Source organism: Corythoichthys intestinalis, chromosome 5 (assembly GCF_030265065.1).
Source record: "Corythoichthys intestinalis isolate RoL2023-P3 chromosome 5, ASM3026506v1, whole genome shotgun sequence".
NCBI lineage: Eukaryota > Metazoa > Chordata > Actinopteri > Syngnathiformes > Syngnathidae > Corythoichthys > Corythoichthys intestinalis.
The window spans coordinates 33,978,142-34,003,362 of record NC_080399.1 but is presented as its reverse complement, the minus strand read 5'-3'; the positions used below and the strand labels follow the sequence as shown (position 1 = coordinate 34,003,362).

General features: G+C 38.4%; 1 protein-coding gene across 2 annotated transcripts; it reads right to left on the bottom strand.

The window, feature by feature from the left end:
- Positions 1–134: 134 nt before the first annotated feature.
- Positions 135–24,855, bottom strand: ap4e1 (adaptor related protein complex 4 subunit epsilon 1). Of its 2 annotated transcripts, XM_057836334.1 has the most exons (21): positions 24,543–24,855; positions 21,433–21,504; positions 21,225–21,348; positions 15,282–15,355; positions 15,088–15,209; positions 14,818–14,977; positions 14,575–14,741; positions 14,436–14,509; positions 14,239–14,361; positions 14,047–14,156; positions 13,825–13,964; positions 12,325–12,437; positions 12,118–12,236; positions 11,703–12,005; positions 11,500–11,611; positions 11,281–11,419; positions 7,846–8,080; positions 7,238–7,717; positions 4,571–4,761; positions 4,340–4,500; positions 135–4,259 (listed from the first exon to the last, which is right to left on the bottom strand). In XM_057836334.1, exons 1-21 carry the CDS (start codon positions 24,681–24,683, stop codon positions 4,099–4,101), a joined length of 3,321 nt encoding a protein of 1,106 aa, XP_057692317.1. In that variant the 5' UTR covers positions 24,684–24,855; the 3' UTR covers positions 135–4,098. The 2 variants fall into 2 exon arrangements, with proteins under 2 accessions (XP_057692317.1, XP_057692318.1); XM_057836335.1 differs by lacking the exons at positions 15,282–15,355; positions 24,543–24,855 and having other exon boundaries at positions 21,433–21,502.
- Between the last annotated feature and the right edge of the window lie 366 nt (positions 24,856–25,221).

Sequence of the window (25,221 nt, the reverse complement as noted above, 5' to 3'; positions counted from 1 at the left end):
TGAGAACAAAATGTATGACATTAACACGATTCATCTCGCAATCTTCATTATTATAAACATTTTTAATTTAGCAATCTTCACATGGAAACTCAATCCTTCGTGTAGTTTGAAATGATCCAAGAGTCACAATCATGTTGGACTTTATGAATTTATTGAAGTTAGTATATTATGCGCATTAGGCACTCTGCGATCTGAACTATTAGCATCTGTACCACAGGCACAAACTAAACATGCCACCTTGGCTATAGAAAATAAGGCATTGGATTTACGTTTAAGACTCTCAATAATGCTTCAAAGAAAACATTTGTTAAAAAAACAAAAAAACCTTTTTCCTCAAACTTAATTTCAAAATGGTGACATAATCTGACACAGCGCAAACTAACAGCATTATTTTATTATAAATAAACTAATATAAAATACTTTCCATGTGAAAATAAACCAAACAACTGTTTCCTCAATACTGCGGAATACAAAAATATATATTTGCTAACAACCACTGATCACCAAAACCAGAAAGGTGAGTGCATAGATTAAAGCAAGATGTCACATGACATGAATAGACGTTATGTTCACCATTAATTTTAACCAGACAAATCCCGTCAACTTAATTTGAATTGTTTTTTTCCTGCATCTACTACTTCAGCAGTAATATTTTCAATTCAATGAACTGAACAAAGTGTCCTTCAAATACTGCAATAAATTTGTATAAATGCGGTTAATATCAGTAATTTGGGACTGAAGATCTCCCAATACAGCAGAAATCTGTATAAGTGTTTTTGATAGATTAATCATTTTACAGCATGTTTCATCTTGATAGTTCAATTATTTGGATCCAGATTTAATGCAAGGCATCAATTTTTCACAGAATCTGAATTCTTATCTTCCAAGGGCATAGGTTTGCATAGGGACGGTCGGGACATCATACTACCAACTTTTCAGGGTGCTCAAATTGTCCCCACCAACTACTAAGTAACCTTATATGCATAAATGATGAGTTCAGTTATATAGGTAATTTAGATTGTCTTCCCATATGTTGTAAGGATAGAATTGACCCGACCATTATTAAGTGAATTGTTTCCATTACGCTGACTTACATTTAGCCCTTTTCACTTGCTGAATGTGAATTTCCCCCCTCAAACGCACGATTGATTAGCTGATAACTTGTATTTAAAATGAATTTATTTATTTTCTACATTATTTAAAATTATTTTTATTTGCCGCCTATACATACATCTTTTCAGACAGTCATATCAATCATAGTTGAGGCAAAAAGTTTTCATTTTTTGTTGAATTTAGCTGTGCTTGTGGACCAAAGCAGTCATGTTTTACCTGAAGGAAGGCTCCATTTTTGTTATACAGTCCTGTGGAAATTCTAGGACACCCCATGAAATATTCAGTTCTTTATTAAGAAATGTTCACATATCAATGTCTGATCTTGCTTTTCTTTATCTCTGGAAAAGAAAGTGATTTAATTGCAGGTAAACAACAAAAATTGAAATTGTTTTACTCATTGAACCAAATATGTCAACAAAGTTGCATTTTCTAACTGAGGAAAAAGTTAGGACACCCTACCACATAATAGCTAGTGTTACCCCCTTTGGCTGAAATAACTTCAGGGAGACGCTTTTTGTAGCCATCTATCTGTCTTTGACATTGGTCTGAGGAAGGTTTGCCCTACTCCTCAACACAGAATACTTTCAGCTGTGAAATGTTTGATGGGTTTCTTGCATGTACAGCCCATTTCAAGTCACCATACAGCATCCCAATGGGATTAAGATCTGGGCTTTTTCCAGGACTCTCCATTTCTTCTTTTTCAGCAAGTCCTTGCGGATCTACTGGTATGTTTTGGGTCAGTGTCATTTTGCCGGGTCCAGTTTCGCTTCACCTTTATTTTTTTCACAGATTGATCTCACATGTTCCACAAGCACTCTCTGATACACGATAGAATTCATGGTGGATTCTGTGATGGTGAGCTGTAGAAAAGCATCCCCAAACCATGACACTTCCACCTCCATGCTTCACAGTTGGTATGAGGTTCTTTTCCTGGAATGCTCTATTGGGTTTACGCTAAACATGTCCTCTGTTCGGGTGTCCAAATAATTCCATTTTAGATTCATTTGTCCAAAGAACATTATTCCAGAAGTTCTGGTCTTTGTCTACATTCACTCAAACAAACTTCAATCTGGCCTTCATGTTCTTCTTGGGGAGCAAAGGTTTCCTCCTTGCACACCTCCCATGAAGGTTAAACTTGTGAAGTCTCTTTCTGATTGTAGAGGCATGCACTTTCACAACAACAGTATCAAGAGCCTGCTGTAGGTCCCGACATGACATTTTAGTTTTTTTTTTTTTTTAAAACTTCTTTTAGCATCTTGCCGTCTGCTCTCGGGGTGAACTTGCATGGACGGCCAGACCTTGGCATGTTGGCAATTGTTTTGAATGTCCGCCATTTGTAGACTATTTTCCGGACAGTGGAATGGCTGATTCTATATTCTTTTGAGATGTTTTGAAATCCCTCATCAGACTCATAAGTGTCTACAGTCTTCTTTCTGAAGGCCTGAGGCAGCTCCTTTGATCTCACCATGGTGTTTTCTCTCACTTCAACAGTCAGGGGCACACCAAACTTAATGTGAGGTTTAAATAAGGCAGGCCTCCTTCAAAACACTGGGTAATGATGTCTAATTATGTACACCTGATGTGATAGTTTGTGAGTTTAGGCATTTTAAGTGGGATTGAATGTAGGGGTGTCCTAATTTAATCCTCAACAGAAATTGCATTTATTTAAAATTACATTTTACAGAAAGTTATAAAAAAAAATTTTTTTTTTTCAATTTTAATTGTTTAGTTCTAATACTTGAATCCATCAAGATTGTTAAAATTCATATTAAATATCCAACGGACCAAATATGTTAGAAAACACACATGCTTCCAAAGGGGGTCCTAATTTTTGACTGTACTCTAAGAATTTTTTTTTTTCAGTTACAGACAATGTTGAGTGGTATTTAATACAAATGTTTATTTTTTGCATTCTTGGATAGTTACTATGAACAAGTTTGTTTTTATTGTGTATGTAAATATAATTGAAGTTATATTAAAATACTGCAATTTCAATGTGCTAATAAAATCCAGACATTTATTCTGGAAGTTTTCAAAATATTTATTTAGTAGATTTTGAAAACAAAAGTTTTAATAGAATCACCTGAACCACTACACGTGAAATAGGTTAATACAGATTTATTTTGCATTAATCATTTAGCTTATCATTTAATTTGGTTCATATTCATGAGAAATGTAGCCCTGGCCCCCGTTCACCCAATCGGTTTGGTCTTATTAATGTCCCGTCCCCGGCAAAAAGTGTAAGTGCAGGTTATGCTGTTATTTCGTCCATACCAATGTTGAGACCAAACCTACGCCCTTGTTATCTCCAATTTAAATGGAAGATTTACGGACAAAAAAAAAAAAAAGAGAAGATTTTTATGTTGACCACAGCCTTTCATAGTCTGCAACATGTTTAGGACTGTGTCAATAATTTTCCCCTTGTGTACATACTGTACATCTACAGGGGCTGGACAAAATAATGAAAACACCCTAAAAAATCATTTAAAAAAATATTTTAAATGGTGTTGGTCTGCCTTTTGCGGCAATTACAGCCTCAATTCTCGGAGGTGTTGATTCATTCAACTTTTAAATAGTTTCCAAAGGAATTTTAAGCCATTCTTCAGTTAGAATACCCTCTCTTTTTGGGACGATGGCAGTGGAAATCAACATCTTAAATGAATTTCTAAAACTGACCATAAATGCTCAATAATGTTGAGGTCTGGGGATTGTGCCGACCATACAAGCTGCTCAACTGTTCCTCATGCCATTCTTTGACAACTATGCTCAATGACTATGATGCCAAAATGTTAGGTGTTTCCGTCATTTTGTCCAACCCCTGTATATTAGAATTCAAACAATTCCATTAATTGTATATTTTTCACCTCATGTTGCATCCAGTCAATTAACAGCGGATGTGATAGTCATAGTAATGCAGATACAGCCTTTCTCTTCTTAGTTACTGTTTTCTTCTGGTGAGCTGATGCAGCTCAACGACATCAGTGCTCAGAGTTCCTGTAGGGCTCTCTGACAGTGGTAGAGTAGGCAGTCTGGCAAGTCTTGGACTGAAGAGCGCAACCATACGGCCAACGACTCGCCGTGCACTCGGCAGTGCATCAAACACGGCTGATTCGGGAGGACCCGACAAGCTATGATTCCCTCCGTCCCTTTAGGGAAGCAAATAAAGACAACTTTTGAAGGTTATCCAGATTCACTATAGAAGTCGCTTCAGTAATACAATGCTGACCTATGACGGCCACCACATGAAGGTTAAGTTTCCTCTCCAGCACATCCAGTGTCACTTTTAGAGGATCCTGGACGTCAGCAACGAGCGTCAAGTTCTGCTGTGTATCATTTGAGAAGGCCAGCCACATTTTGCCGTACTCCTCTGTGGACAGCGCTAAAGGCCTGAGAACAAAACAAACACGTATGGTTAAAATGAACAAATAGTTCCACTACTTTGTAACGTTAGTTTCACCTGATGAATGAGGGAAGCGGCAGTTTGTATGAGAAATTGGTTGTGTGAGGATTCCTATCAGGCATGTTGAAAGAAAGTTGACCGGCCACTTGAAGATGAACTGAAGGCCTCTTGACAGTCAGGGAGTACTGACATACTTGTACTTGGTGGCACCTCAACTCCTCTACTGGGCACTCAGAGACATAGGACACCTGGGTGAAGGGGGAAAAAAATGATACAACTTTAATATAATAATCCTTTAAAAAAAACAAAACAATGAAAATAGAAAATGTGACTTTTGTATGAGTTAAATTTTTTTCCATTATGATTTAAAGGTGACATTGTACACAGCTGTCACAATATCAATAAAAAATAGAAATCTGCTCACTAATGATTTTTTAAACAATTTATATGTGCGATACAGCTGCAAATAAGTATTTGAACACCGGAGAAAGAAATATATTTTGTACAGTAGCCTTTGTTTGCAATTACAGAGACCAAACCTTTCCTGTGGTTTTTCACCAGGTTTGCTCACACTGCAGGATGGATCTTGGCCCACCCATCAGTCAGTTTTTTGGGCTGTCGCTGAGAAACACTGAGTATGAGCTCCCTCCAAAGGTTTTCTATTGGGTTTAGGTCTGGAGACTGGCTATGCCATGCTAGAATCTTAATATGTTTCTTACGAAGCCACTCCTTGGTTTTGCTGGCTGTGTGCTTGGTGTGTGTCATGTTGGGCTGTGTGTCATGTTGAAAGACCCAGCCACGACCCATCTTCAATGCTATGGTAAATGGTGTTATACTTATATAGCGCTTTTCCACCTTTCAAGGCGCTCAAAGCGCTTTACACTATCTCGCCATCCACCTACTGGTGACGCAGCACCAGGAGCAACATGGGGTTCAGTATCTTGCTCAAGGACACTTAGACGAGTTCATCAGGACGAAGAATCGAACCCACAACCTCTTGGTTGGGGGACAACTACTCTACCACTGAGCCACGCCACCCCTGACTGAGGGAAGGAGGTTGTTCCCCAAAATCTCACAATACAGGGTCCTAGTCATCCTTTCTTTAATACAGTGCACTCGTCCTGTCCCATGTGCAGAAAAAGACCCCCAAAGCATGATGCTCCCACACTTATGCTTCACAGTAGGGATGGTGTTCTTGGGATAGTTCTCATCATTGTCCTTCCTCCAAACACGGTTAGTGGAATTATGACCAAAAAGTTCTATTTCACTCTCATCTGACCACAAAACTTGCTCCCATGTATCCTCTGCATTATCTAAATGGTTATAGGCAAATTTAATACGGGCCTTGACATGTGCTGGTTTAAGCAGGGGAACCTTCCATGCCATGCATGATTTAAAAAGAGGACGTCTTAGTGTATTACCAACAGTAACCTTGGAAACGGTGGTCCCAGCTTCTTTTTAGGTCTTAGAACAACTCCTGCCGTGTAGTTCTGGCTGATTCCTCACCTTTCTTAGGATCAGTGAGAGCCCACAAGGTGATATCTCACATGGGGCTCCACTCCAATTGAGATTGACCGTCATGTTTAGCTTCTTCCATTTTCTAATCGCTCCAGCTGTGGACCTTTTGTCACCAATCTGCTTGGCAATTGCTCCATAGCCCTTTCCAGTCTTGTGGAGGTGTGCAAATTTGTCTCTGGTGTTTGGACAGCTCTTTAGTCTTGGCCGTGTGACAAGTTTGAGTCTTACCGATTGTATGGGGCGGACAGGTGTCTTTATGCAGCTATCGACCTCAAACAAGTGCATCTGATTCAGGTAATACATAGACTGGAGGTGGACTTTTAATAGGCGGACTAACAGGTCTTTTAGGGTAATAATTCTAGCTGATAGAAAGGTGCTCAAATACTTATTTGCAGCTGTTACACACAAATAACTTGTTTTAAAAAATCATGCACATTTCAAACCCCTCCATGATTTCTAAGTGGGAGAACTTGCAAAATAGCATGTTGTTCAAGTACTTTAGTGGCGGTTATGTATTCAGTTTTGTATGTAAGTGTCCGTCCATATTTTTGTGTTCAAGATCATTTAAAAACAAATTAAGCGATTATTATCAAACTTGCAGAATATGAATGTAATTTAAAACAGTACAGATTATTTTTTTTGTGTGTGTAATGAGATCAAAAGTCACACATGTCAGAAGTCGTTTCTAGCAGAGGTCTGCTCCCGGAAAGTGCTTGTTTAGTAATGTAAGTGCATATTTTTTTGAGAACAGACTTTTTCATTCATATGGCAAAAAACCCCAAAACTGAGCTATATGCTATTCTTAAGTTTAAGTAAATTTGATCAATCGCAAAGTTGTCACATTTTTAGTTGCAATTAATATCTTTTCATTGTTGCCCAGACCCATCTTAATTTTTTTAACCCCCCACCCCCTCGCAACCTCCACCCCTATTATTCCATTTCACACTTCCAGAGCGCTCTCCATAGCGATCTGGCAGGCACCCAAGTATGTACTATGTGATGTTTTAACTGACTCAGTCAGGCTAAACCTGGAATGAAATTTCCTTGCATATATTGCAATGTCAAGTAAAGTTGATCTTATCTTGCTCCGATTGAACTAAAACATGATCATTCACCGGCAACCCGATCTTTTGCGGTCACTGGCAGTCAATGTGTTGAATATAAATTATTATTAAGTAAAAGAAGTAGATATCATTCCCAATTTACCTCAACATCCTCTGAGGCCACCTGCACTTGTAACTGTTGTACATCCGAGTCAGAGGAGTTAGAAATAAAAAGAACCAGCACCAAACAGTCGTCTTTGTTCACGTGGCAGGCGGCGAGATCCACACCGTGGCAGGAACACAAAGAAGTGATCTCGGAGTGCGTTACTCCAATGTAGTCAGCAGGGAGATGAGAGGTAAGAGATGAGTCTTGTATTCTGACAGGTTCTTCTGTTTCATCTGAACTAGCAGAAATTAAACTATTGTCAGTAGGCCCGCCCGCAGCATCACAGGTCTGTTTGGGCGAAGGTAAGGGCGGTTCTGGGTGCACATTGGCCTCCATTGGGTCGTTACACAGCAGGTTATCTATGCTGTTAGGAATAGGAATGCTGGAGTTGGATGTTTGCTGGCTAGGTTGTAAGGACAAAACCTTATTTTTAGCCTTTTTCCTGAAAAAATTGGATTTTTCTTCAGATTTTCCCATCTGTTTCAAGACAAGAAGTCAACAATAAAAAGGTGGCAATTAAAATTCTGCATGAGGGGTTAAATTCTGCCTCTACAAAAGACAAATTTGCAAAGACAGTGTGGAGAGCGTTACGTTCGTCACCTCACCAAGGACAAAGAAGTTTGGGCGCCCAGGCCAACAAACAGTGAAGATGCCAGTTGCTGTTTCTCTTGATCAGCAACTGGCGCCTGGTTCTGGTTCTGCGAGATGGCGATCTGGCCAGTTGAATGGACCGGACTGGGCACTTCAACCTTGGCAGGTTCTTCTGCTGCCTCCTTCTGGGCTAGGTAACCTTCCCTCCCCCACACTCGCTTCACTTTATCCAGCTTCAGAGTTGTGGTACTGAAATAGAGAGGAGTAGACATTACGTCATCACATTAGAACATATTCACAAAACTTTTTGAATATTTTCACATTTCTTTACCTTTTTTTTTTTTTTTATTTAACCAAAACCTTTTCATTAAATCACAATGATCAATCACAATCAAGCACTATTCATTTTAGATTCCAGTCGCACATTCAAATTTGAACAGACACAAAATATTTACAGTGGGGAGAACAAGTATTTGATACACTGCATATTTTGCTGGGTTTCCCACTTGCAAAGCATGTAGAGGTCTGTAATTTGTATAATTACGACGTCTTGACGTAAATGACATCTTTAATTACCGGTATGCTCTCTCATGCTCTCACCTCCAGTTAGGGTTTTGCCTTTAAAAATTTTTTTTAATGCCTTCCTGTTAAATTGTTCTTCCCCCAGAAATTTTAGATTTTAAGCTTTCCAATGATGTATCACACGTGCATATCGGACAATTTTGAAATTTGGCCAAATTGGGGATCTCAGAGCGGAACTTCAAGTCACCTGAGTGTTTTCCGCCATATATGTTTTTCAATAAATTGTTTTTAAGCACTTAAAATGTAATAATTATGATAAGTTGTAATCATGTTACTGTCCCATAGAAATATTTTTAAACAAGAATAAAGTAGAAAAATGCTTGTATTTATTACATGGTTCATTGAGTCCACTCAAATCCGCTCAAGCTGCTCACTTACACACAATGAGTTACCATAGCAACTGTTTAACAAGTTAAATGATTGACACATGCGCCGCTTTGAAGCTTCGCTTCCAAGCTATCTTGTGGCAAGATCAAACATTAAATGTCTGTCAATCATTTACTATGCAACTCCAGTGCACTGCCTGACCAACAAAGATGGAGAGTGAGACTACGTGATCGGCTCGGGACAGCTCATCTGTATTTATTTATTTTTTTGATTGAAAAAAAAAAAACATCCTCGATGGACTGAGGGTGTAAAGTTTGAAGCGCGAAGTAGCGAGGGATCACCATATTACAAAAACAATTCACATTAAAGTCACAATCAGAATAAATGCATTCCCAAGTAATTCCACCAGAAATTGTGTCATCAAGTCACTACGTACTGTATCAATACGCCACCATAATCCTAACTGGTAATGCTGTTATGTAAATTGTAGGGCTGCCAAAATTATCGTGTTAACGGGCGGTAATTAATTGTTTTAATCACGTTAAAATATTTGACGCATTTAATGCATGTGCGGAATGACCCGCTCAAACAGATTAATGACAGCACAGTGTCGTGTCCTCGTTACTTGCATTTGTTTTTTGGTGTTTTGTCGCCCTCTGCTGGTGCTTGGGTGAGACTGATTTTTATGGGTTTCAGCACGCTCTCCTGACGTGATTATATGTCGACGCGAACTCATACCAATAGACAGTGCTATACAGACCAGCTAACGTCTGCATCCAGTAGTGGCAGGTCTCGCAGTCTCATCACACTGTTTGTGTCTTATACATGCATCGCTTGAGAGTTGCATTCTTTCTTTGTATATATTCATGAGCATTGTGCTTTTATTATAAAATTTCTATAACTTGTACTAACATTTATCTTTTAAGAATTACAAGTTCTTTCTTTCCATGGATCCCTTTAACAGAATGTTAATAATGTGAATGCCATCTTGTTGATTTATTGTTATAATCAGTGTTGTTAATAACGGCGTTACAATATAACGGCGTTACTAACGGCGTTATTTTTTTCAGTAGTGGGTAATCTAATTAATTACTTTTCTCATCTTGGCAACGCCGTTACCGTTACTGAGGACGGAAAGGCATGCGTTACTATGCGTTACTATATTGGTCGAAAAGTCTGAGGGAGACGGACTCACCGAGACGACAGAGCAGAGCAGGAGCGGGGAGGAGGCAAGAAAGTTGTGACGCCGAGCAAACGCGATGCTAGGTAGCTCCAATAATACATGTTGCAGCCGATAGCCGGACAAACTACGCCCGCATGTTATGGTAGATATCGTAGACATGGTAGATATCCCATATACTGTATATAGATATAACTAGATGCAAAATGACAGCCGCCATCTTAAAGCAGTAGGCTTTTTAGGACGGCTCTGTTGTAGAGAACCTTCCTCGCGAACCTAAGTAACTTTTTATCTAAAATACTTCTAAATCGGCAAAATCTTGACTTGAATCTATCTTTAAATGATGAAACAGTTTTAAAACTTTCATATGTCGAAAGTAGAGAGAAGGGAACTGATGCAATAATGGGAGCAATTTTAACAACTTTTAACAGTTGATTCAGGGTAAAGGGCAAATTAGGTTAAAGAATTGGGCTCGGGCCAATTGTACCAAAAAATTCCACAAAAAACTTCACATAGTGTGGCCAAGGTTTTTTTTTTTTTTTTTTTTTTTTTTTTTTTTTTTTGAGGAAAAAAAAAGTAATTATCACCAATTACTTTGCCAAGTAACTGATTACTCTTACATTCAGGTAATTGAGTTAGTAACGCAATTACTTTTTGGGAGAAGTAATTTGTAACTATAATTAATTACTTTTTTTCAGTAAGATTAACAACACTGGTTATAATAAACAAATACTTACGTAAAGTATGTTGAATGTATATATCCGTCTTGTGTCTTATCTTTCCACTCCAACAATAATTTACAAAAAAATATGGCATAATTTAGAGATGGTTTGAATTGTGATTAATTACAATTAATTAATTTTTAAGCTGTGATTAACTCCATTAAAAATTTTAATCGTTTGACAGCCCTAGTAAATTGTTGTCTTTTTCCCATCTAAGAACAAATAGGTTGAGGCAAATGAATGTCCGAAATGAATCTTGGATAAATTCAAGAGTTGTTTTTTTATTTATTTTTCTTAATAGCTCTCTACAAATGTACTTCTAATCTGTTCTAAAACCTAATTTCCATGTAATTACTTTTGGTAAGTAGTAGTAGTAGTAGTAGTAGTTGTAGTTCCTTTTGGTTTGATGCTATGCAAAACAACCAACATTTAAGTGCACTTCGACAGCACACATTATGAGGCACAATTGCCTGAAATTTTGGTGCGAAATGATGTCTTAAAACAGCCCAAATTGGTTGTATTAAGATTTCTTTTTTTTGTATCTGTGATATTTAAATTGAAAAAAAAAAATGTATATCACTGGGAGTGTGTTAAAAAGCACATTTTGAACTGAGTAGAGAGGAGATGGGTTAACACACCCTGCTTTATGTGAAGGGTCATTACTGTCACCCGACAGACCAGAGCTGACTGAGGGTAAGGTGGGAGACTGTCTGTCGTCTAAACTGCACGACGACATGCTGATAGGTAGCGGAAGGCTGTAGGGATCCAGGCTTAAAGCTGAGAAAGGAATAAAAGCACACTGTGAAAACATTTCAGACGCTGTCAAAAGATCAATACATTTGTTAGTTTTACTGAACCTTTTCCCTGAGTGAGCTCTTCATGACGTTGATGGGGTGACTTGTAAGGAGCAGCGCCAGCAGCCAACGCTTCCGACACATATTCATCCAAAAATGATAGTGAGGAATCAACCTGGGAATGTAGAAAATGGTGGTATGATGTTATAAATCATTTCATGGTGTACTTCAACTACAAAACTGATTCCAAATTGCAATGTTGTTACCTCCAGAGGTTCTGCACAGACATTTCGAGGTAGCACTTTGGCCCGCAACTCAGGATTTAATTGAAGGTTCTGCAGTTCCTGAGCCCTTTGTCTCAGCACTGTGTCCATGGAGCAGCTCAACGTTTCAGAAATCTCCTGTAGCAAAGAGGTACTCGCCTCGCCCTCGCAGAGTTTTGTCATCGCCGAGAGGACCCAGCTCTTGGTTTCACTGCTGGCTTGCTTCAAGTCCAAAAGCTTGGCCAGAAGTTTCACAACAGTGGCCGGTTCCAGATCTTCTCTTAAATGAGAATATTCACCGAGCACCTGAAACACAAACACCTGACTATTAGTATTATTTTGCATTCTTGACAGTATTGTGAAAAGGTAACTAGTCAAATTGTAGCATTTGGAAGAACCACATAAAAATGGTAATCACCCAGCTGATAACTTGAAGGAAGCGCTGAGGCAGCTTACTAGGTTCTTCTTGAAGCAGAGACACATAGGAATCCACTGCAAAAAGCCTCAACATCCTGTCATGTTCCCCACCTTCAAATCCTGGAGCATGAAGGAAGAAATTTGAGAGGAGTAATACCACAAACGACATGAAACCAAAGGAAATCAAATGACATTATAAAAGGTTGACCTTCTGTAATCCGTTTGAGGAAGTTGTTAGGGATGTCTGGTTGCATCAAGTCTCCACTCAGTGAAAACACAGAGTTCATTGTGTCAATGAACCACTTGTTGTCAGGTGCATATGTAGAATGTTTAATAGGAAAAGCAATGTTATTGAACCAAGGTCGTTTTTCAAATAAACCAATGTGCCAGCATATCTGGAAAACTGGTGTCAAACTCAAGGTCCAGGGACCATCTGCGGGCCCGCACATCATTTTGGGAGGCTTGCGAAAGCAAATCATGTGCATTGACTTCATGTTTTTTTTTTTTGATAAAATACAATTTTATACATTTTCTGTAGTTATGAATAAAAGTTGAAGCATTGTTTTTCAACCACTGTGCCGTGTGCCGCGGCATAGTGTAGTGAAATTGAATCTGTTTTCCAGGGTACAGAGAACTACAGGCATCAAAGAATATTTAGTTTTTTCCCTTTTAAAATAAATGTAAATAAATTAAAAAAAAATACATTTTTGAAGAATTCATTAAATCTATTGGATTTGAGTATTTTAATTAAAAAAATAAATACAACAATACATCAATAATAATACATAAACAAAATAAATACAGTATTAAAAGTGTTACTCTTTTTCAAAAAGCAATATAAATGGAGAAAAATATATATAAAAGAATACTTGCTAATAGTTATAATTAATAATCAAAATAATTTATAATTTAATTTATAACCTGGAAGTTGCGTCATTTTTGGTCCGTAGCGGCAACAAAATAAACCACACATTTCCAAAGATGGACGTTGGACTGTCTCTTCCTCGGCTCTAAGATCCAGTCGCAATTTAATTTTGTTATGTTTTCAGTTTGATTTTGCCATCTTTCTAGTTTACCATGTTGATAATTGCGATATTCGTTTACGAATTTACGTTTTACTGCGAAGAAAGAGGAAATAACTATCGGCCACCATGATATTTATGTCACCAGCCTTCACGCTGTGACCCAGGAATTAACGGGCTGCTTTCATACATGCCACGTCCGGGTTAAATGCTTTCAGATATAAGGGCTACCCGTTTAAATCCCGAGACTTAACCAGTTCAGCGTATGTGTGAAAGGAGCTTTACAGTAACACCTCTCAGCATTGATGGAAAGTACAAGATCTTATTTTTTACTTTATACTATTAAAATGAATTTTATACATGTTTTGGGAAAGTTATATTGAGATTTGGGGAGTATTTAGGGGTACTTAAAGGGTTAGTTTTAATTTACACGGAAATTCTGGTTCCATCGCCAGCAGAGGAACGGAACTCGTTTGTAACCCGGGAAACTACGTGTATTTGGACAATTTCTAGGTCAACCATCTCTCTAACTAATTAAACAACTCTCAAAATATTTTTCAATTCCTTTGATCATTGATTAGTTGTCTATTAGTCGATTCTATTTCACAGACACAATGGCCCTCCGAAGAAATGCATTAACTGCTGTTTGACACCCCTGATTAAGAACGTTTTCAGCAAAAGGATATTTTTCAGCCACTTCTGCCACCTTCCCCACCAGGTCAATAGTGGTGTAGTCATCTTTACTGGTGCGCAAGAATTCCAGCATTTTCTCCACAATGACAGTGACGTTCTTGCCGTTGGTGATCCTAAAAAGCAATTCCAATGTCTACGCACAGAGAAGAAGCGATTCAGTGAAATGGAGAGTTGACATGCAAGAAAAACCACACTTAAACCAGCATGAGTCTCACCTCACGTTTGATGATGAGGTCAGGATGATCTAAGCATTCTATGATGGTCATCTGATGCTGCAAGGCCATTTTAGGATCCTGCTGGACCACGTAGGTGAGAGCTTTCAAGCCTGAGGCACCACAGACAAAATTACTTCCAGAAAATAAGACAACCTGTAAAACATGCTGCCGTTTGCCCTGGGTTCTGCTCACCTATATACTTTAGGTTAATCTTTGGCGACAGAATGAAGTTGCCAATACATTTTGCGGCCTTTTCCAACAGTTCACCTTTTGGGTGAATTGTGTAAATACACTTCACACACTCATACAAAATTGCTGGAGAAAGACAGATGAGGAAATGATGCAAAATCAGAAGAAGATTAAATCCCTTTAATTCAAATATGCAATACCGTAAGTGATATTATGGTTCATCTCCGCTTTTCGTAGAGACTCTTCAAGGACTTCGTACATAATGCCACTTGCACTGTAACAAAAATACATTAAAAAATGTCTTATTCGAGTATCAGGCATCCCAAATACTTGAATTACCTCTTGTCACTTTTGCCAAGAAAAGACAAAATTCTAAGAAGCTGAATTTGAAGCCAGGGAGCCGGAACACTATGATAGTTATAATCCATTGGCAATTTTCCACCCACCACCTGTTTCAATATGGTGACAAAACTGCCAGTCAAGTCTTTGTAACCTTCTGGGTTCTCCTAAATGAAAGCCAAATAAATAAAGTAAATACCCTTAAAATGTCTGCATTTTTGGGGTAAAATTTCAATCGCCTACTTTGATCATCTGTAAGTAGATGTGCAACGACGCTGTCATAACACCTGGATCCTTATCGCACAAAGCTTTGCGAAACTTGTTGTGGATGTGTTGAACTTGATTGGGTGCGATCAGGTAAAATTTGTAAAGTGCCAGGACTGCTTTTCGTCGAATTATTTCTCTGTGGATAAGGTCAGCAGATATTTTGGTCTTTATGACATAGAATCAGAAACAAACTCAAGATATACTGCTGAAATGTAGACATTGAAAAAACAAACAAAAAAATCTTACTTGGGGTGAGTGAGCTTCTCTTCCACAAGAGGAAGAATTGCAGGAATCATATCTCTGGGGAATAATTGGCTGACAATAGTTAGAGCCATGCACACTTCAATGAGGTTTGTGCTCTGGAGATCCTAAAGCATACAAAGACATGGTTCAAAAAATACATATTAAAGTAGTCTGTTATTTAAAAGGAAAAAACTGACCTTTAAAACAGTATTTACAAGAAGTAGAAGGAGCTCGTGACTTTCATTCAGGAACAAAGCTACAGCGAGGTACCCTGAAAATGACGAAATAGTGAAACGTTTCACAAGACAGAGCTAGGTGTCACATGGGTTGGTTCGAACACTTGCCATAACTGACCATCAGAGGGCGGTGTACCACAATAGCAGGGAATTGCGACAGTACAGTGTATCACAAAAGTGAGTACACCCCTCACATTTCTGCAGATATTTAAGTATATCTTTTAACACTGACAAAATGACACTTTGACTAGAGATGTCCCGATTCGATATTTGGATCGGATCGGACGCCGATATGGGAAAAAAAATGCGCATCGGTATCGGATCAGAACATGGGAAAAAATTCCGATACAGACTTCCGATCCAGTTTTTTAAAAAAGTCTGGTCCGGGTTTTCCAGCACACCGATGTACATAATTCATTCCAGTTTTTGCTTCGGTTTCCCTAAAATCCGGTCCGCATTTTACGGCACACCTTCAACACACCACATTTACATTACCGTCTCCCAATTTACCGAGAGACTTTATCGGTAAAAATGTCAGCTGTGTGGGATCATTTCACCTAAAAGGACGACATAGACGAAGAGGCAGAGAACAACATATGCCACAATAAAGTCAAGCGTAGTGGTAAAGCTGTAAGAAGTTTTAATGCAACCAACCTAATCAAGCATTTAGCGAAATACCACCTCAAACAATATGAGGAGTATGTTAAGAAACCGAAGACAAAAGAAAGGTCCTACGCAACTAACACTGGCAAAAACTTTGCTATGCGTGACAAACTGGCACTCGACAGTCCCAAAGCCCAGGGAATAACAAGAGTCATTGCCGAAGAGTTCATTCTGGATGACGAGCCATTATCTCACGTGAGTAAAGACGCACCATCCAACACGCGATTCGGCCGCTGAAGATTCGAGAAAGATTCACAAACATCCAAATTCCGATTATTTAAATATGTCAAGTAAAGTGGAACTAATACACAGCGCGGTCTTCGGGACGCAATGAGAAACTGACCGCATTGCGTCCCGAAAGTAAACATAACTTGTCTTAGACCCGGGTAATGCCAATCCTCAACTCACGGCTTTAGCTCAACTCATGCCACTGGATAAAAAACACAAAAATACCTGACTTCTGCTGACAGCCGCAACAAACTACGTCAGCGTCGTTTTACTGGAGATAATAGATATCATATGTATATAGAACCAGATGCTACACGACAGACTCGACTGCGTTAGCAACATTGAAGTATTGAAAAACAGATGCGTTAGTAAACAGCCGCCTTCTTAAAGCAGAAGACTTCCCGAGTAGTAGTTGTGAACCTTCCAAGCGAACCTAATTAACTTTTTATCTAAAATACTCCTAAATCGGCAAAATCTTGACTTGAATCTCTCTTCAAAAAAGTTTTAAAACTTTCACATGTCGAAAGTAGACAGAAGGGTAATTATGGAATAACGGGAGCAATTTTAACAACTTTAACAGTTGATTCGCAAAATTAAATGAATTGAATGTAGTTTAAAGCTGCTGATACAGAATGGGGACTTGAGTATTTTATTTACTGTTTTAAAATGTTAACTTGATACTGAAATAGTCGTTTATTTAAACCTGAGAGGCTTTTTATACAATTTTTGTAACTAATGCACGAAACATTAAAAGCATCTAATAGCTTGGGGGATTTGTGGGATTTTCCACTGAGGTTGTTGGTGTGTTTTGCTTTTTTAAGACAGTTTACAATATTATTTGCACGTTTTACTGACTGACTATGCCATTTCTGTTTGTTATTTATAATGTTTTGTGTTTGTCACTGAATAAACAGGTCAGTTTCTTGTTACTAACCGTTGTGTGTTATTCAAACTCACCTAATTCAGCTGGCTAGTTGTTATCAAGGGTACTAAAACCTTTTTCAACATGAGTCTGACAACTAAGTAAGGAGGCTAAATAACTTTAAACTTTAACACATGCTCAGATAAGTCGGTATCGATATCGGATCGGAAATGCAAAACAATATCGGTATCGGATCGGAAGTGCAAAAACCTGGATCGGGACATCCCTAACTTTGACACAATGAAAAGTAGTCAGTGTGCAGCTCATATAATAGAGTTAATTTATTTCCCCCTCAAAATAACTCAAAATATAGCCATTAATATCTAAACCCCTGGCAACAAAAGTGAGTACACCCCTTAGAAACTACGTACATCGCTAAATGTCCAAATTGAGTACTGCTTGTCATTTTCCCTCCAAAATGTCATGTGACTCGTTACAGGAGTGCTGTCAGCATTGCTGCAGAGATTGAAGAGGTGGGGGGGGGGGGGTCAGCCTTTTAGTGTTCAACCCATACGCCACACTTTACATCAAATTGGTGTGCATGGCTGTCACCCCAGGAATAAGCCTCTTCTGAAGACGGTACTTGTTGGGCATTTTATGGCTGGTGCGACTTATAGTCCGAAAAATATGGTATTAGTGCTCAGACCATACGCCATACTCTACATCAGGGGTGTCCAAACTTTTTGCAAAGGGGGCCAGATTTGGTGTGGCAAAAATGTGGGGGGCCGACCTTGGCTGACATCCTTTACGTAGAACAATATATTTAAGCAAAATTTAGCAAGCCGTTCTGTGTGTCACATTTGCTTTATTATAGGGCTGCAGCTATCGAATATTTTAGTAGTCGATTAATCGATGGACTAGTTAGTTCGAATAATCGAGTAATCGGATAAGGAACATGAAAAAGTAAAACACCTGAGCTGAGCCTCAAACGATATAATTTTTTTTTTAAAAATGAGGATCTGTGTACAACAAAAGAACAATTGGCTAACTTGGATAGAAAAAGTCTGCTAGTTTAAATGCTATAAAATCCTAAAGTTTTTTTTTTTTTTTTACAATGCTCTCAACAAGTGGTTCAGACACATATTCCCACAAAAAACAGCTAAATATACCTACAAACTAAATTAAGAATGCATTAAAAAAGCATTCACTTAAACAAAAACTTAGCTTATGTTGGTCTTAACAGGGAACAGTTGGATTCAGCCATGTGAAAAGAGGCAGAACAGAGGGCATTGTATCCACCCTCATCAGTAAAATTAAATGCAAACACTTTTAAAATCAACCATTACAATGCCACTTTAATTAAACGAATACTCGAAGGAACAAAATTTAGTTCAAATATTTTTTTCTAATCGAATACTCGAGTTAATCGATTAATCGTTGCAGCACTACTTTTTTTTTTTTTTTTTTAATTAATAATTTCAACAATTTTGCAAGTAGCCTTTGTGGCGTTCTCGACTCTCGGGCTCTTGCGAAATACTGCTGCTGTGAAATTAAACTAGCTTCAAGTTGCTTCAATTTCTCGCTACATATCTTCCCTGTAATCTTGTCATACATGTCAGCGTGTCTTGTTTGGTAATATCGCCTCATATTGAACTCTTTAAAAACAGCGACTGTCTCTTTGCAAATGAGGCAGACACAGTCGTTGCGTATTTTAGTGACGAAATTGCCCAGTTTCCACCTATCCTTGAAGCGCCAGCCGTTGCAGTCAACTTTTTTTTTCTGATGATTGTCGACATTTTAGAAAATTAGGAGTAAAGAGTCACATGTGGTAATGTTGCTTAGGGTGCTGCTCCCTTTTAGTGGGTAAATGAGGAGCAGCATTTAGTGTATAAGCTACTTCATATGCTTGTAGCAGTACTGCTGACAAATTTATTAAGTGTGTGCGGGCCAGACGTTATTGATTTTATGACAGAGGCTGGGGGCCGGATGAAATCCGACCACGGGCCGCATTTGGCCCCCAGGCCAGACTTTGGACATGTCTGCTCTACATCAAATTAAAAAATTACCTTTTTCAAAAAGCTTACTCTGGCTAATTTTATCTGACTATCTTGTTTTTATCTAATTTCTATCTGATTCTGTCTGTTTTTGCTTTTACTCTTTTATTCTTAGTCTTTTTATTTTAATTTTTTTTTACATGGTAATGTGCACTTTGAGATTTGTTTTTCAAATGTAAAGTCAGTTATACATAAAATGTATTATTATTATTATTATAAATTGGTGTGCATGGCTGTCACCCCATAAGGAAGCTTCTTCTGAAGACGGTACACAAGAAAGCCTGCAAACAGTTTGCTGAAGACATGTCATCAAAGCACATGGATTACTGGAACCATGTCCTATGGTCTGATGAGACGAAGATTATTTGTTTGGTTCCGATGGTCTCAAGCATGAGTGGTGGCGACCAGGTGAGGAGTACAAACATACGTGTGTCATGCCAACAGTCAAGCATGGTGGCTGGAATGACCCCCCCCTCCCCCCCCACCTCTTCAATCTCTGCAGCAATGCTGACAGTACGCTTGTAACAAGTCACATGAAATTTTAGAGGGAAATGACAAGCAGTACTCAATTTGGACATTTAGGGGTGTACGTAATTTCCATGCGGTGTACTCACTTTTGTTGCCAGGGGTTTAGATATTAATGGCTATACTTTGAGTTATTTTGAGGGGAAAATAAATTAACTCTATTATATAAGCTACACACAGACTACTTTTCATTGTGTCAAAGTGTCATTTTGTCAGTGTTGTTCCAATAAAAGATATACTTAAATATCTGCAGAAATGCGAGGGGTGTACTCACTTTTGTAATACACTGTAAATTAAACTACAGTGGTACCTCGACACACGATCTTTTCGACAGCCAACGCAAAATTTGACTCACCATTTGTTTCTACATCCGATGACATGCTCGAAATACAACGATTTATGACAGTGCCGCAGTTTCTTTGCTTTGCCAGAAGATGCACGCACGGCGGATTTTCTTGTGAGATTGAGAAAACACGGGTTCCTAGGTTTGTGCAGGTGGTGAAAAAGGTGACGCTTACCATTGAAATGAAGATGGAAATGATAGAAAAATATGAGCATGGTGTGCGCATTTGTGAACTGGCTCGACATTATGGCCGTAGAATGTCTACGATCTCGACGGTCCTCCGCTGAGCTCCAATTGCCAGTCTTTATAAGTTAAGGTGACAATTATTATTGTGGTAACATCGCCAAAGAAATCGCCAGCTTCGTCAGGTTTCTAATCATTTATTCCATCAAATTGTGCAACACAACACGCCTACTGACCGCCGTAGTTGACGCCAGCAACAAAACATTAAAAGAGAAAGTAAAACCTCTCTATCTCACTCTCACGTCAGCCACGCAGTGTGTTCAGGTACAGCATGCAAAAAACGTCCGCCATATTAAAACCCGAATTTCGCCGAAAGGTGAGAGATTTTCATGCCTGAATTGTGTCAAGTTATTTAACTCACAGAAAGCCACTGACGGTGAAAGACGTTCAACCCATTTCAACTGGGAGATGCTGCCAGATGAAATGGATTAGGTGTCCATTGCCGTCAAGGGCACTGAAACGTGATCATTCACTACAAACTCTCCAACTAAATGAAAATGGCAACATAGATCAGGGGTCCCCAAACTTTTTCTGTGAGGGTCACATAACTTTTCACTTCTCTGATGAGGGGCCGGGGTCAGTTTGTAACAGAAAAAGTGTGGCGATTGCAGGAGTGCCTAAATATAAAAATTTATTGTTTTTCAGAAAGCCACAATCAAATAACCCTTTCTGGATTCTTCACGGAACAAAAGTAAATAAAATAAAAATAATATTATAATATAATATAATATAATATAATAATAAAAACACCATTAATTAAATAGATAATAACCAAATATCCCTCTCTGAGGTCTTCACAGAAAAGGCCAGAAAATAAAAAACACTATTGAGAAAATAAAAAATTTAAAAAAATTAAAATGCTCTTTGGTATTGTTCAGGGGGCCGGACCAAATGTGGAGGCGAGTTGTATTCGGCCCGCGGGCCGTAGTTTGGGGACCCCTGACATAGATGAACGAGAAACATCTTTTAAGCAATAACACACATACCAACTCTCTTCTCCAATCCTGTTCCTTGCTGGGCCAACTTGATGGCATGAATATAGCAGAAGGAAGCCTCGTACCCCAACATTTCACAGTAGATGGCTCGCACCATGATCTCCTTCATCTGTCTCTGATGTGTGAAACGTGACAACAAAATTCAAGTTTACACTTGAGGTGCTATCACACAAAAGCAAATAGATATAAAAAAGTCAACCATGGATGTGTTGGGGGATGATGCTTGATCCTTTATAGCCGTCAGTTCTTGTTGAATCAGTTTCTCTTCATCCTGAAGAGGATAAAAATAACAAGTAAATGTTTCAAACAATTGAAAATTCGCAACAGAAATCTAAATGAGGTAGTTTTTTTTTTTTTTTTAAATGAAAAGATGTATAATTACAGGACTTAAATCCTACTTTGGGAGGGGGGGTTAAAAAAAGTTGCCATCTTGGTTTTTTGTGTTTGTTTTTTCACCTTCAGAATAGAAGGATGATGAGAAGAAATAATATGACATTAATGAAATTCACTTGTTAAAATGGAGCACGATTTCCCTCAGGAAACCTCAACCTCCGATTCTATCGCGACTTCATTTTGGAAAAGTCTTAAATTACGACTTTTAAGATAGAAAAATACTACAGGTAGACAATAATTATTGGTCAGATAATTATCGGTCCGATAATAGGAATTATGACGTCATCCGAATAAATCCGATAACATTTAGGGCTGCAGCTATCGAATATTTTAGTAATCGACTAAAAATTCTATCGATTAATCGAGTAATCGGATAAAACATTTTTTTTTAGGTAAAAAGCAATTATAAATATACATGAGAAAAAAAGACATTTAATCCAATATTGAACCATTTTCAGTCATTCAATGTCTTTATTTTCGATGTACATGCCAACAATTGCATCTAAGATGTGACTAGAAAAAAAAATTCACTGCTTTCACTCAAAAAACTTCTAGGTCTTATAAAAAAACATATTTCTTACCTAAAAACGTAATTACGCTTGATAATACACATCACTTGAAAGCTACGTGGTTTTCCCACGTGTTTCAATTTAATTGTTGTTTGTGTCAAGCTATTTTTAAGTTCTAGTTAAGTTTGAAGTTAGTCTAAACTGTAAGTACTGATAGGATTTTTGCAGTGTTCAAAATAAATGTATGATACCTGCTGTATTGGAGCACATTAGGGACCAGTGCTACTTGGTGTTTTATTCAGCAATGACTACTGAGTTAAAACTGACAGTTAGCTTTATTATGTTTTAATTTTACACCCTCATCACTCTACAGCGCTGTGTTTTTACAGATTAAATAAAGCCTGTATGTAAGACACGTTAGCCACGCATCGACAGTGGTCATAATCAATAGAAACCTAGCCCTCCAAAGGTATAACATTACGTGAGCGAGTGACAGTAACATTATATTTATTAGCGATGAAAAGTCTACTGCTTAAAGATGGCTGCTGTTTACTAACGCTGCCCAGACGCGGCAGAGTCTGTTATTTCGCATCTAAAGGCATGCGATATCTATGAGACGCATCGGACACTAGCTGCTACCAAACTAGCATCATGCGGGTGTAGTTTTTAGCAACGTCGGCGTAGTTTGTATCGGCTGTTGGCTCCGGTAAGTTGTTGGGTTTTTTTATTACTTCTTCCTCTACGCACGTGACGTCAGTGCGTTGTCCCGCATTAGAAGTAGTCCGGGCAAAACGTGATGCTTAGAGCTGGCAAAATTGAACGATTCCTCGAGGTGAATGAAATTACTCAATCAGTTTTTAAACTCGAGTTACTCGAGCTGCTTGAGTATTCGTTTCAGCTCTAATAACATTATTAATGGGATCCACAGATAGAAAGACATGTAGTTCTTAAAAGATAAATGTTAGTACGAGTTATAATAATTTGATAATAAAACCCCTCTTAATATTTTCGTTTTAACAAAATTTGTAAAATTATTTTAACTAGTACGTCCACATTGTTGTTGACGTCGCAAGGACACGCTGCCGGACTTCCACAGTGTCACTTTTTAACTATATAAACATGTCGTCGGTTTACCCTTCCAATTTGAACCCGATCGGAATATTAATGAGAAGGACAGCTCTGTCGATATTTCACAAAACGAAAAGCAAAATGAACGCAAAAAGTGGATGAGAGGAGTTGCGTACATGTGTCAAGTTCACTAGTGACAGCTAATACTCTCTTAAATTTTTTACAAATTTTATTAAAACGAAACATTAAGAGGGGTTTTATTATCAAATTATTCTAACTCGTACTAACATTTATCTTTTATGAATTACATGTCTTTCTATACGTGGTGCCCTTTAATAGGCCTGATAATTAAGCCTGTCACGATATGCAACAATTCCATTTATTGCAAAGTAAATAAAAATGATGGCGGTAGTTTCCCCGCTGCGATTAATTGCCTTGCGGGCACGTGAGTGCATGACAATGATCCCAAACACACAGACAGGGCAACAAAGGAGGGGCTTCGTAAGAAGCATTTCAAGGTACTGGAGTGGCCTAGCCAGTCTCCAGATCTCAACCCCATAGAAAATCTTTGGAGGGAGTTGAAAGTCCGTGTTGCCCAACAAGAGCCCCAAAACATCACTGCTCTAGAGAAGATCTGCATGGAGGAATGGGCCAAAATACCAGCAACAGTGTGTGAAAAGCTTGTGAAGAGTTACAGAAAACGTTTGGCCTCAGTTATTGCCAACAAAGGGTACACAAAGTACTGAGATGAACTTTTGGTATTGACCAAATACTTATTTTCCACCATGATTTGCAAATAAATTCTTTAAAAATAAAACAATGTGATTTTCGGGGGGGGGGGGGTGTCCACATTGTGTCTCTCACAGTTGAAGTTTACCCATGTTGACAATTACAGGCCTCTCTAATATTTTCAAGAGGGAGAACTTGCACAATTAGTGGTTGACTAAATACTTATTTGCCCCACTGTATATTATCGGTTATTGTATTGGTATCAGCCTTGAGGACCAGGAAGTTATCGATATCGGTTTTAAAAAATGGACATAGTGCACCCCTAAACCCCTTCTTGAAAACTATTGTTATGATTTTGTTTTGTAAAAAAAAAAATTAAATGTGCTATATTGACAGAAATGAGCATTTTTTTACTCTCACATATTGTTTTCTTGCACTTTGTTTTACTGTGTCTGCCACATTGTCAGTTGAATACATTATATGAACATTTAAAATCCGATGTTTTTTAGTATGCGCATGGTAGTTGTAATCGTCGTTAGGTTATGTGGGAGTCTGTCAGCCCCTGAACGAGTTGTATTGAATTAAAGCTTCGAGGGAAAAGCAAACTCACATGCTTGGACGTTAATTCTGTAATTGCTCTGATGAGGTTTCCCAGTTTCGAGGTGGAAGACAGCTTCGAAGCCCCCGGTTGAGAATCCAAAGACAGGAGGCTCGGCAGGGCTGTCAGGGTTTTCTCCACTACGTCGCTCATTTTGACCACCAAAAGCAGGCTCGGGAGCTTCCTTACTGCCTATACGACACAATTACTAAGTCGTCTATCCATCTCGGTCAATTTTGTAACACACAGGCGGACAATAGTAAGTGTTGAATGCTTTAAAATTGGACAGAAAGAAAAATGCAAAGTCGGCAGGCAGCCATTGTTGTGATTCCCTACGTCACATCCGTTTGTAAATTAAAACTTTATTCATAACACCAATCTCTCTTCCCACTGCGGAGTTGTATTATTATTGGCAAGGGCGTAGGTTTGCTCTCAATATTGATAGGACTAGGGACGATATAACAGCATAACCTGCTTGTACACTTTTTGCTGGGGACGGGACATTAATAAGACCAGTCAAACAGACTGGGTAACGGGTCACGGCTACATTTTTCTCACCAATATGAACCGAATTAATTCCTAGGTTAAATGACTAATGCAAAATAAATCTGAATTGATTTATGGCGGAAAACACTCCGATGACTTGAAGTTCCGCTCTGAGACCCCCAATTTGGCCAAAGTTCAAAACTGT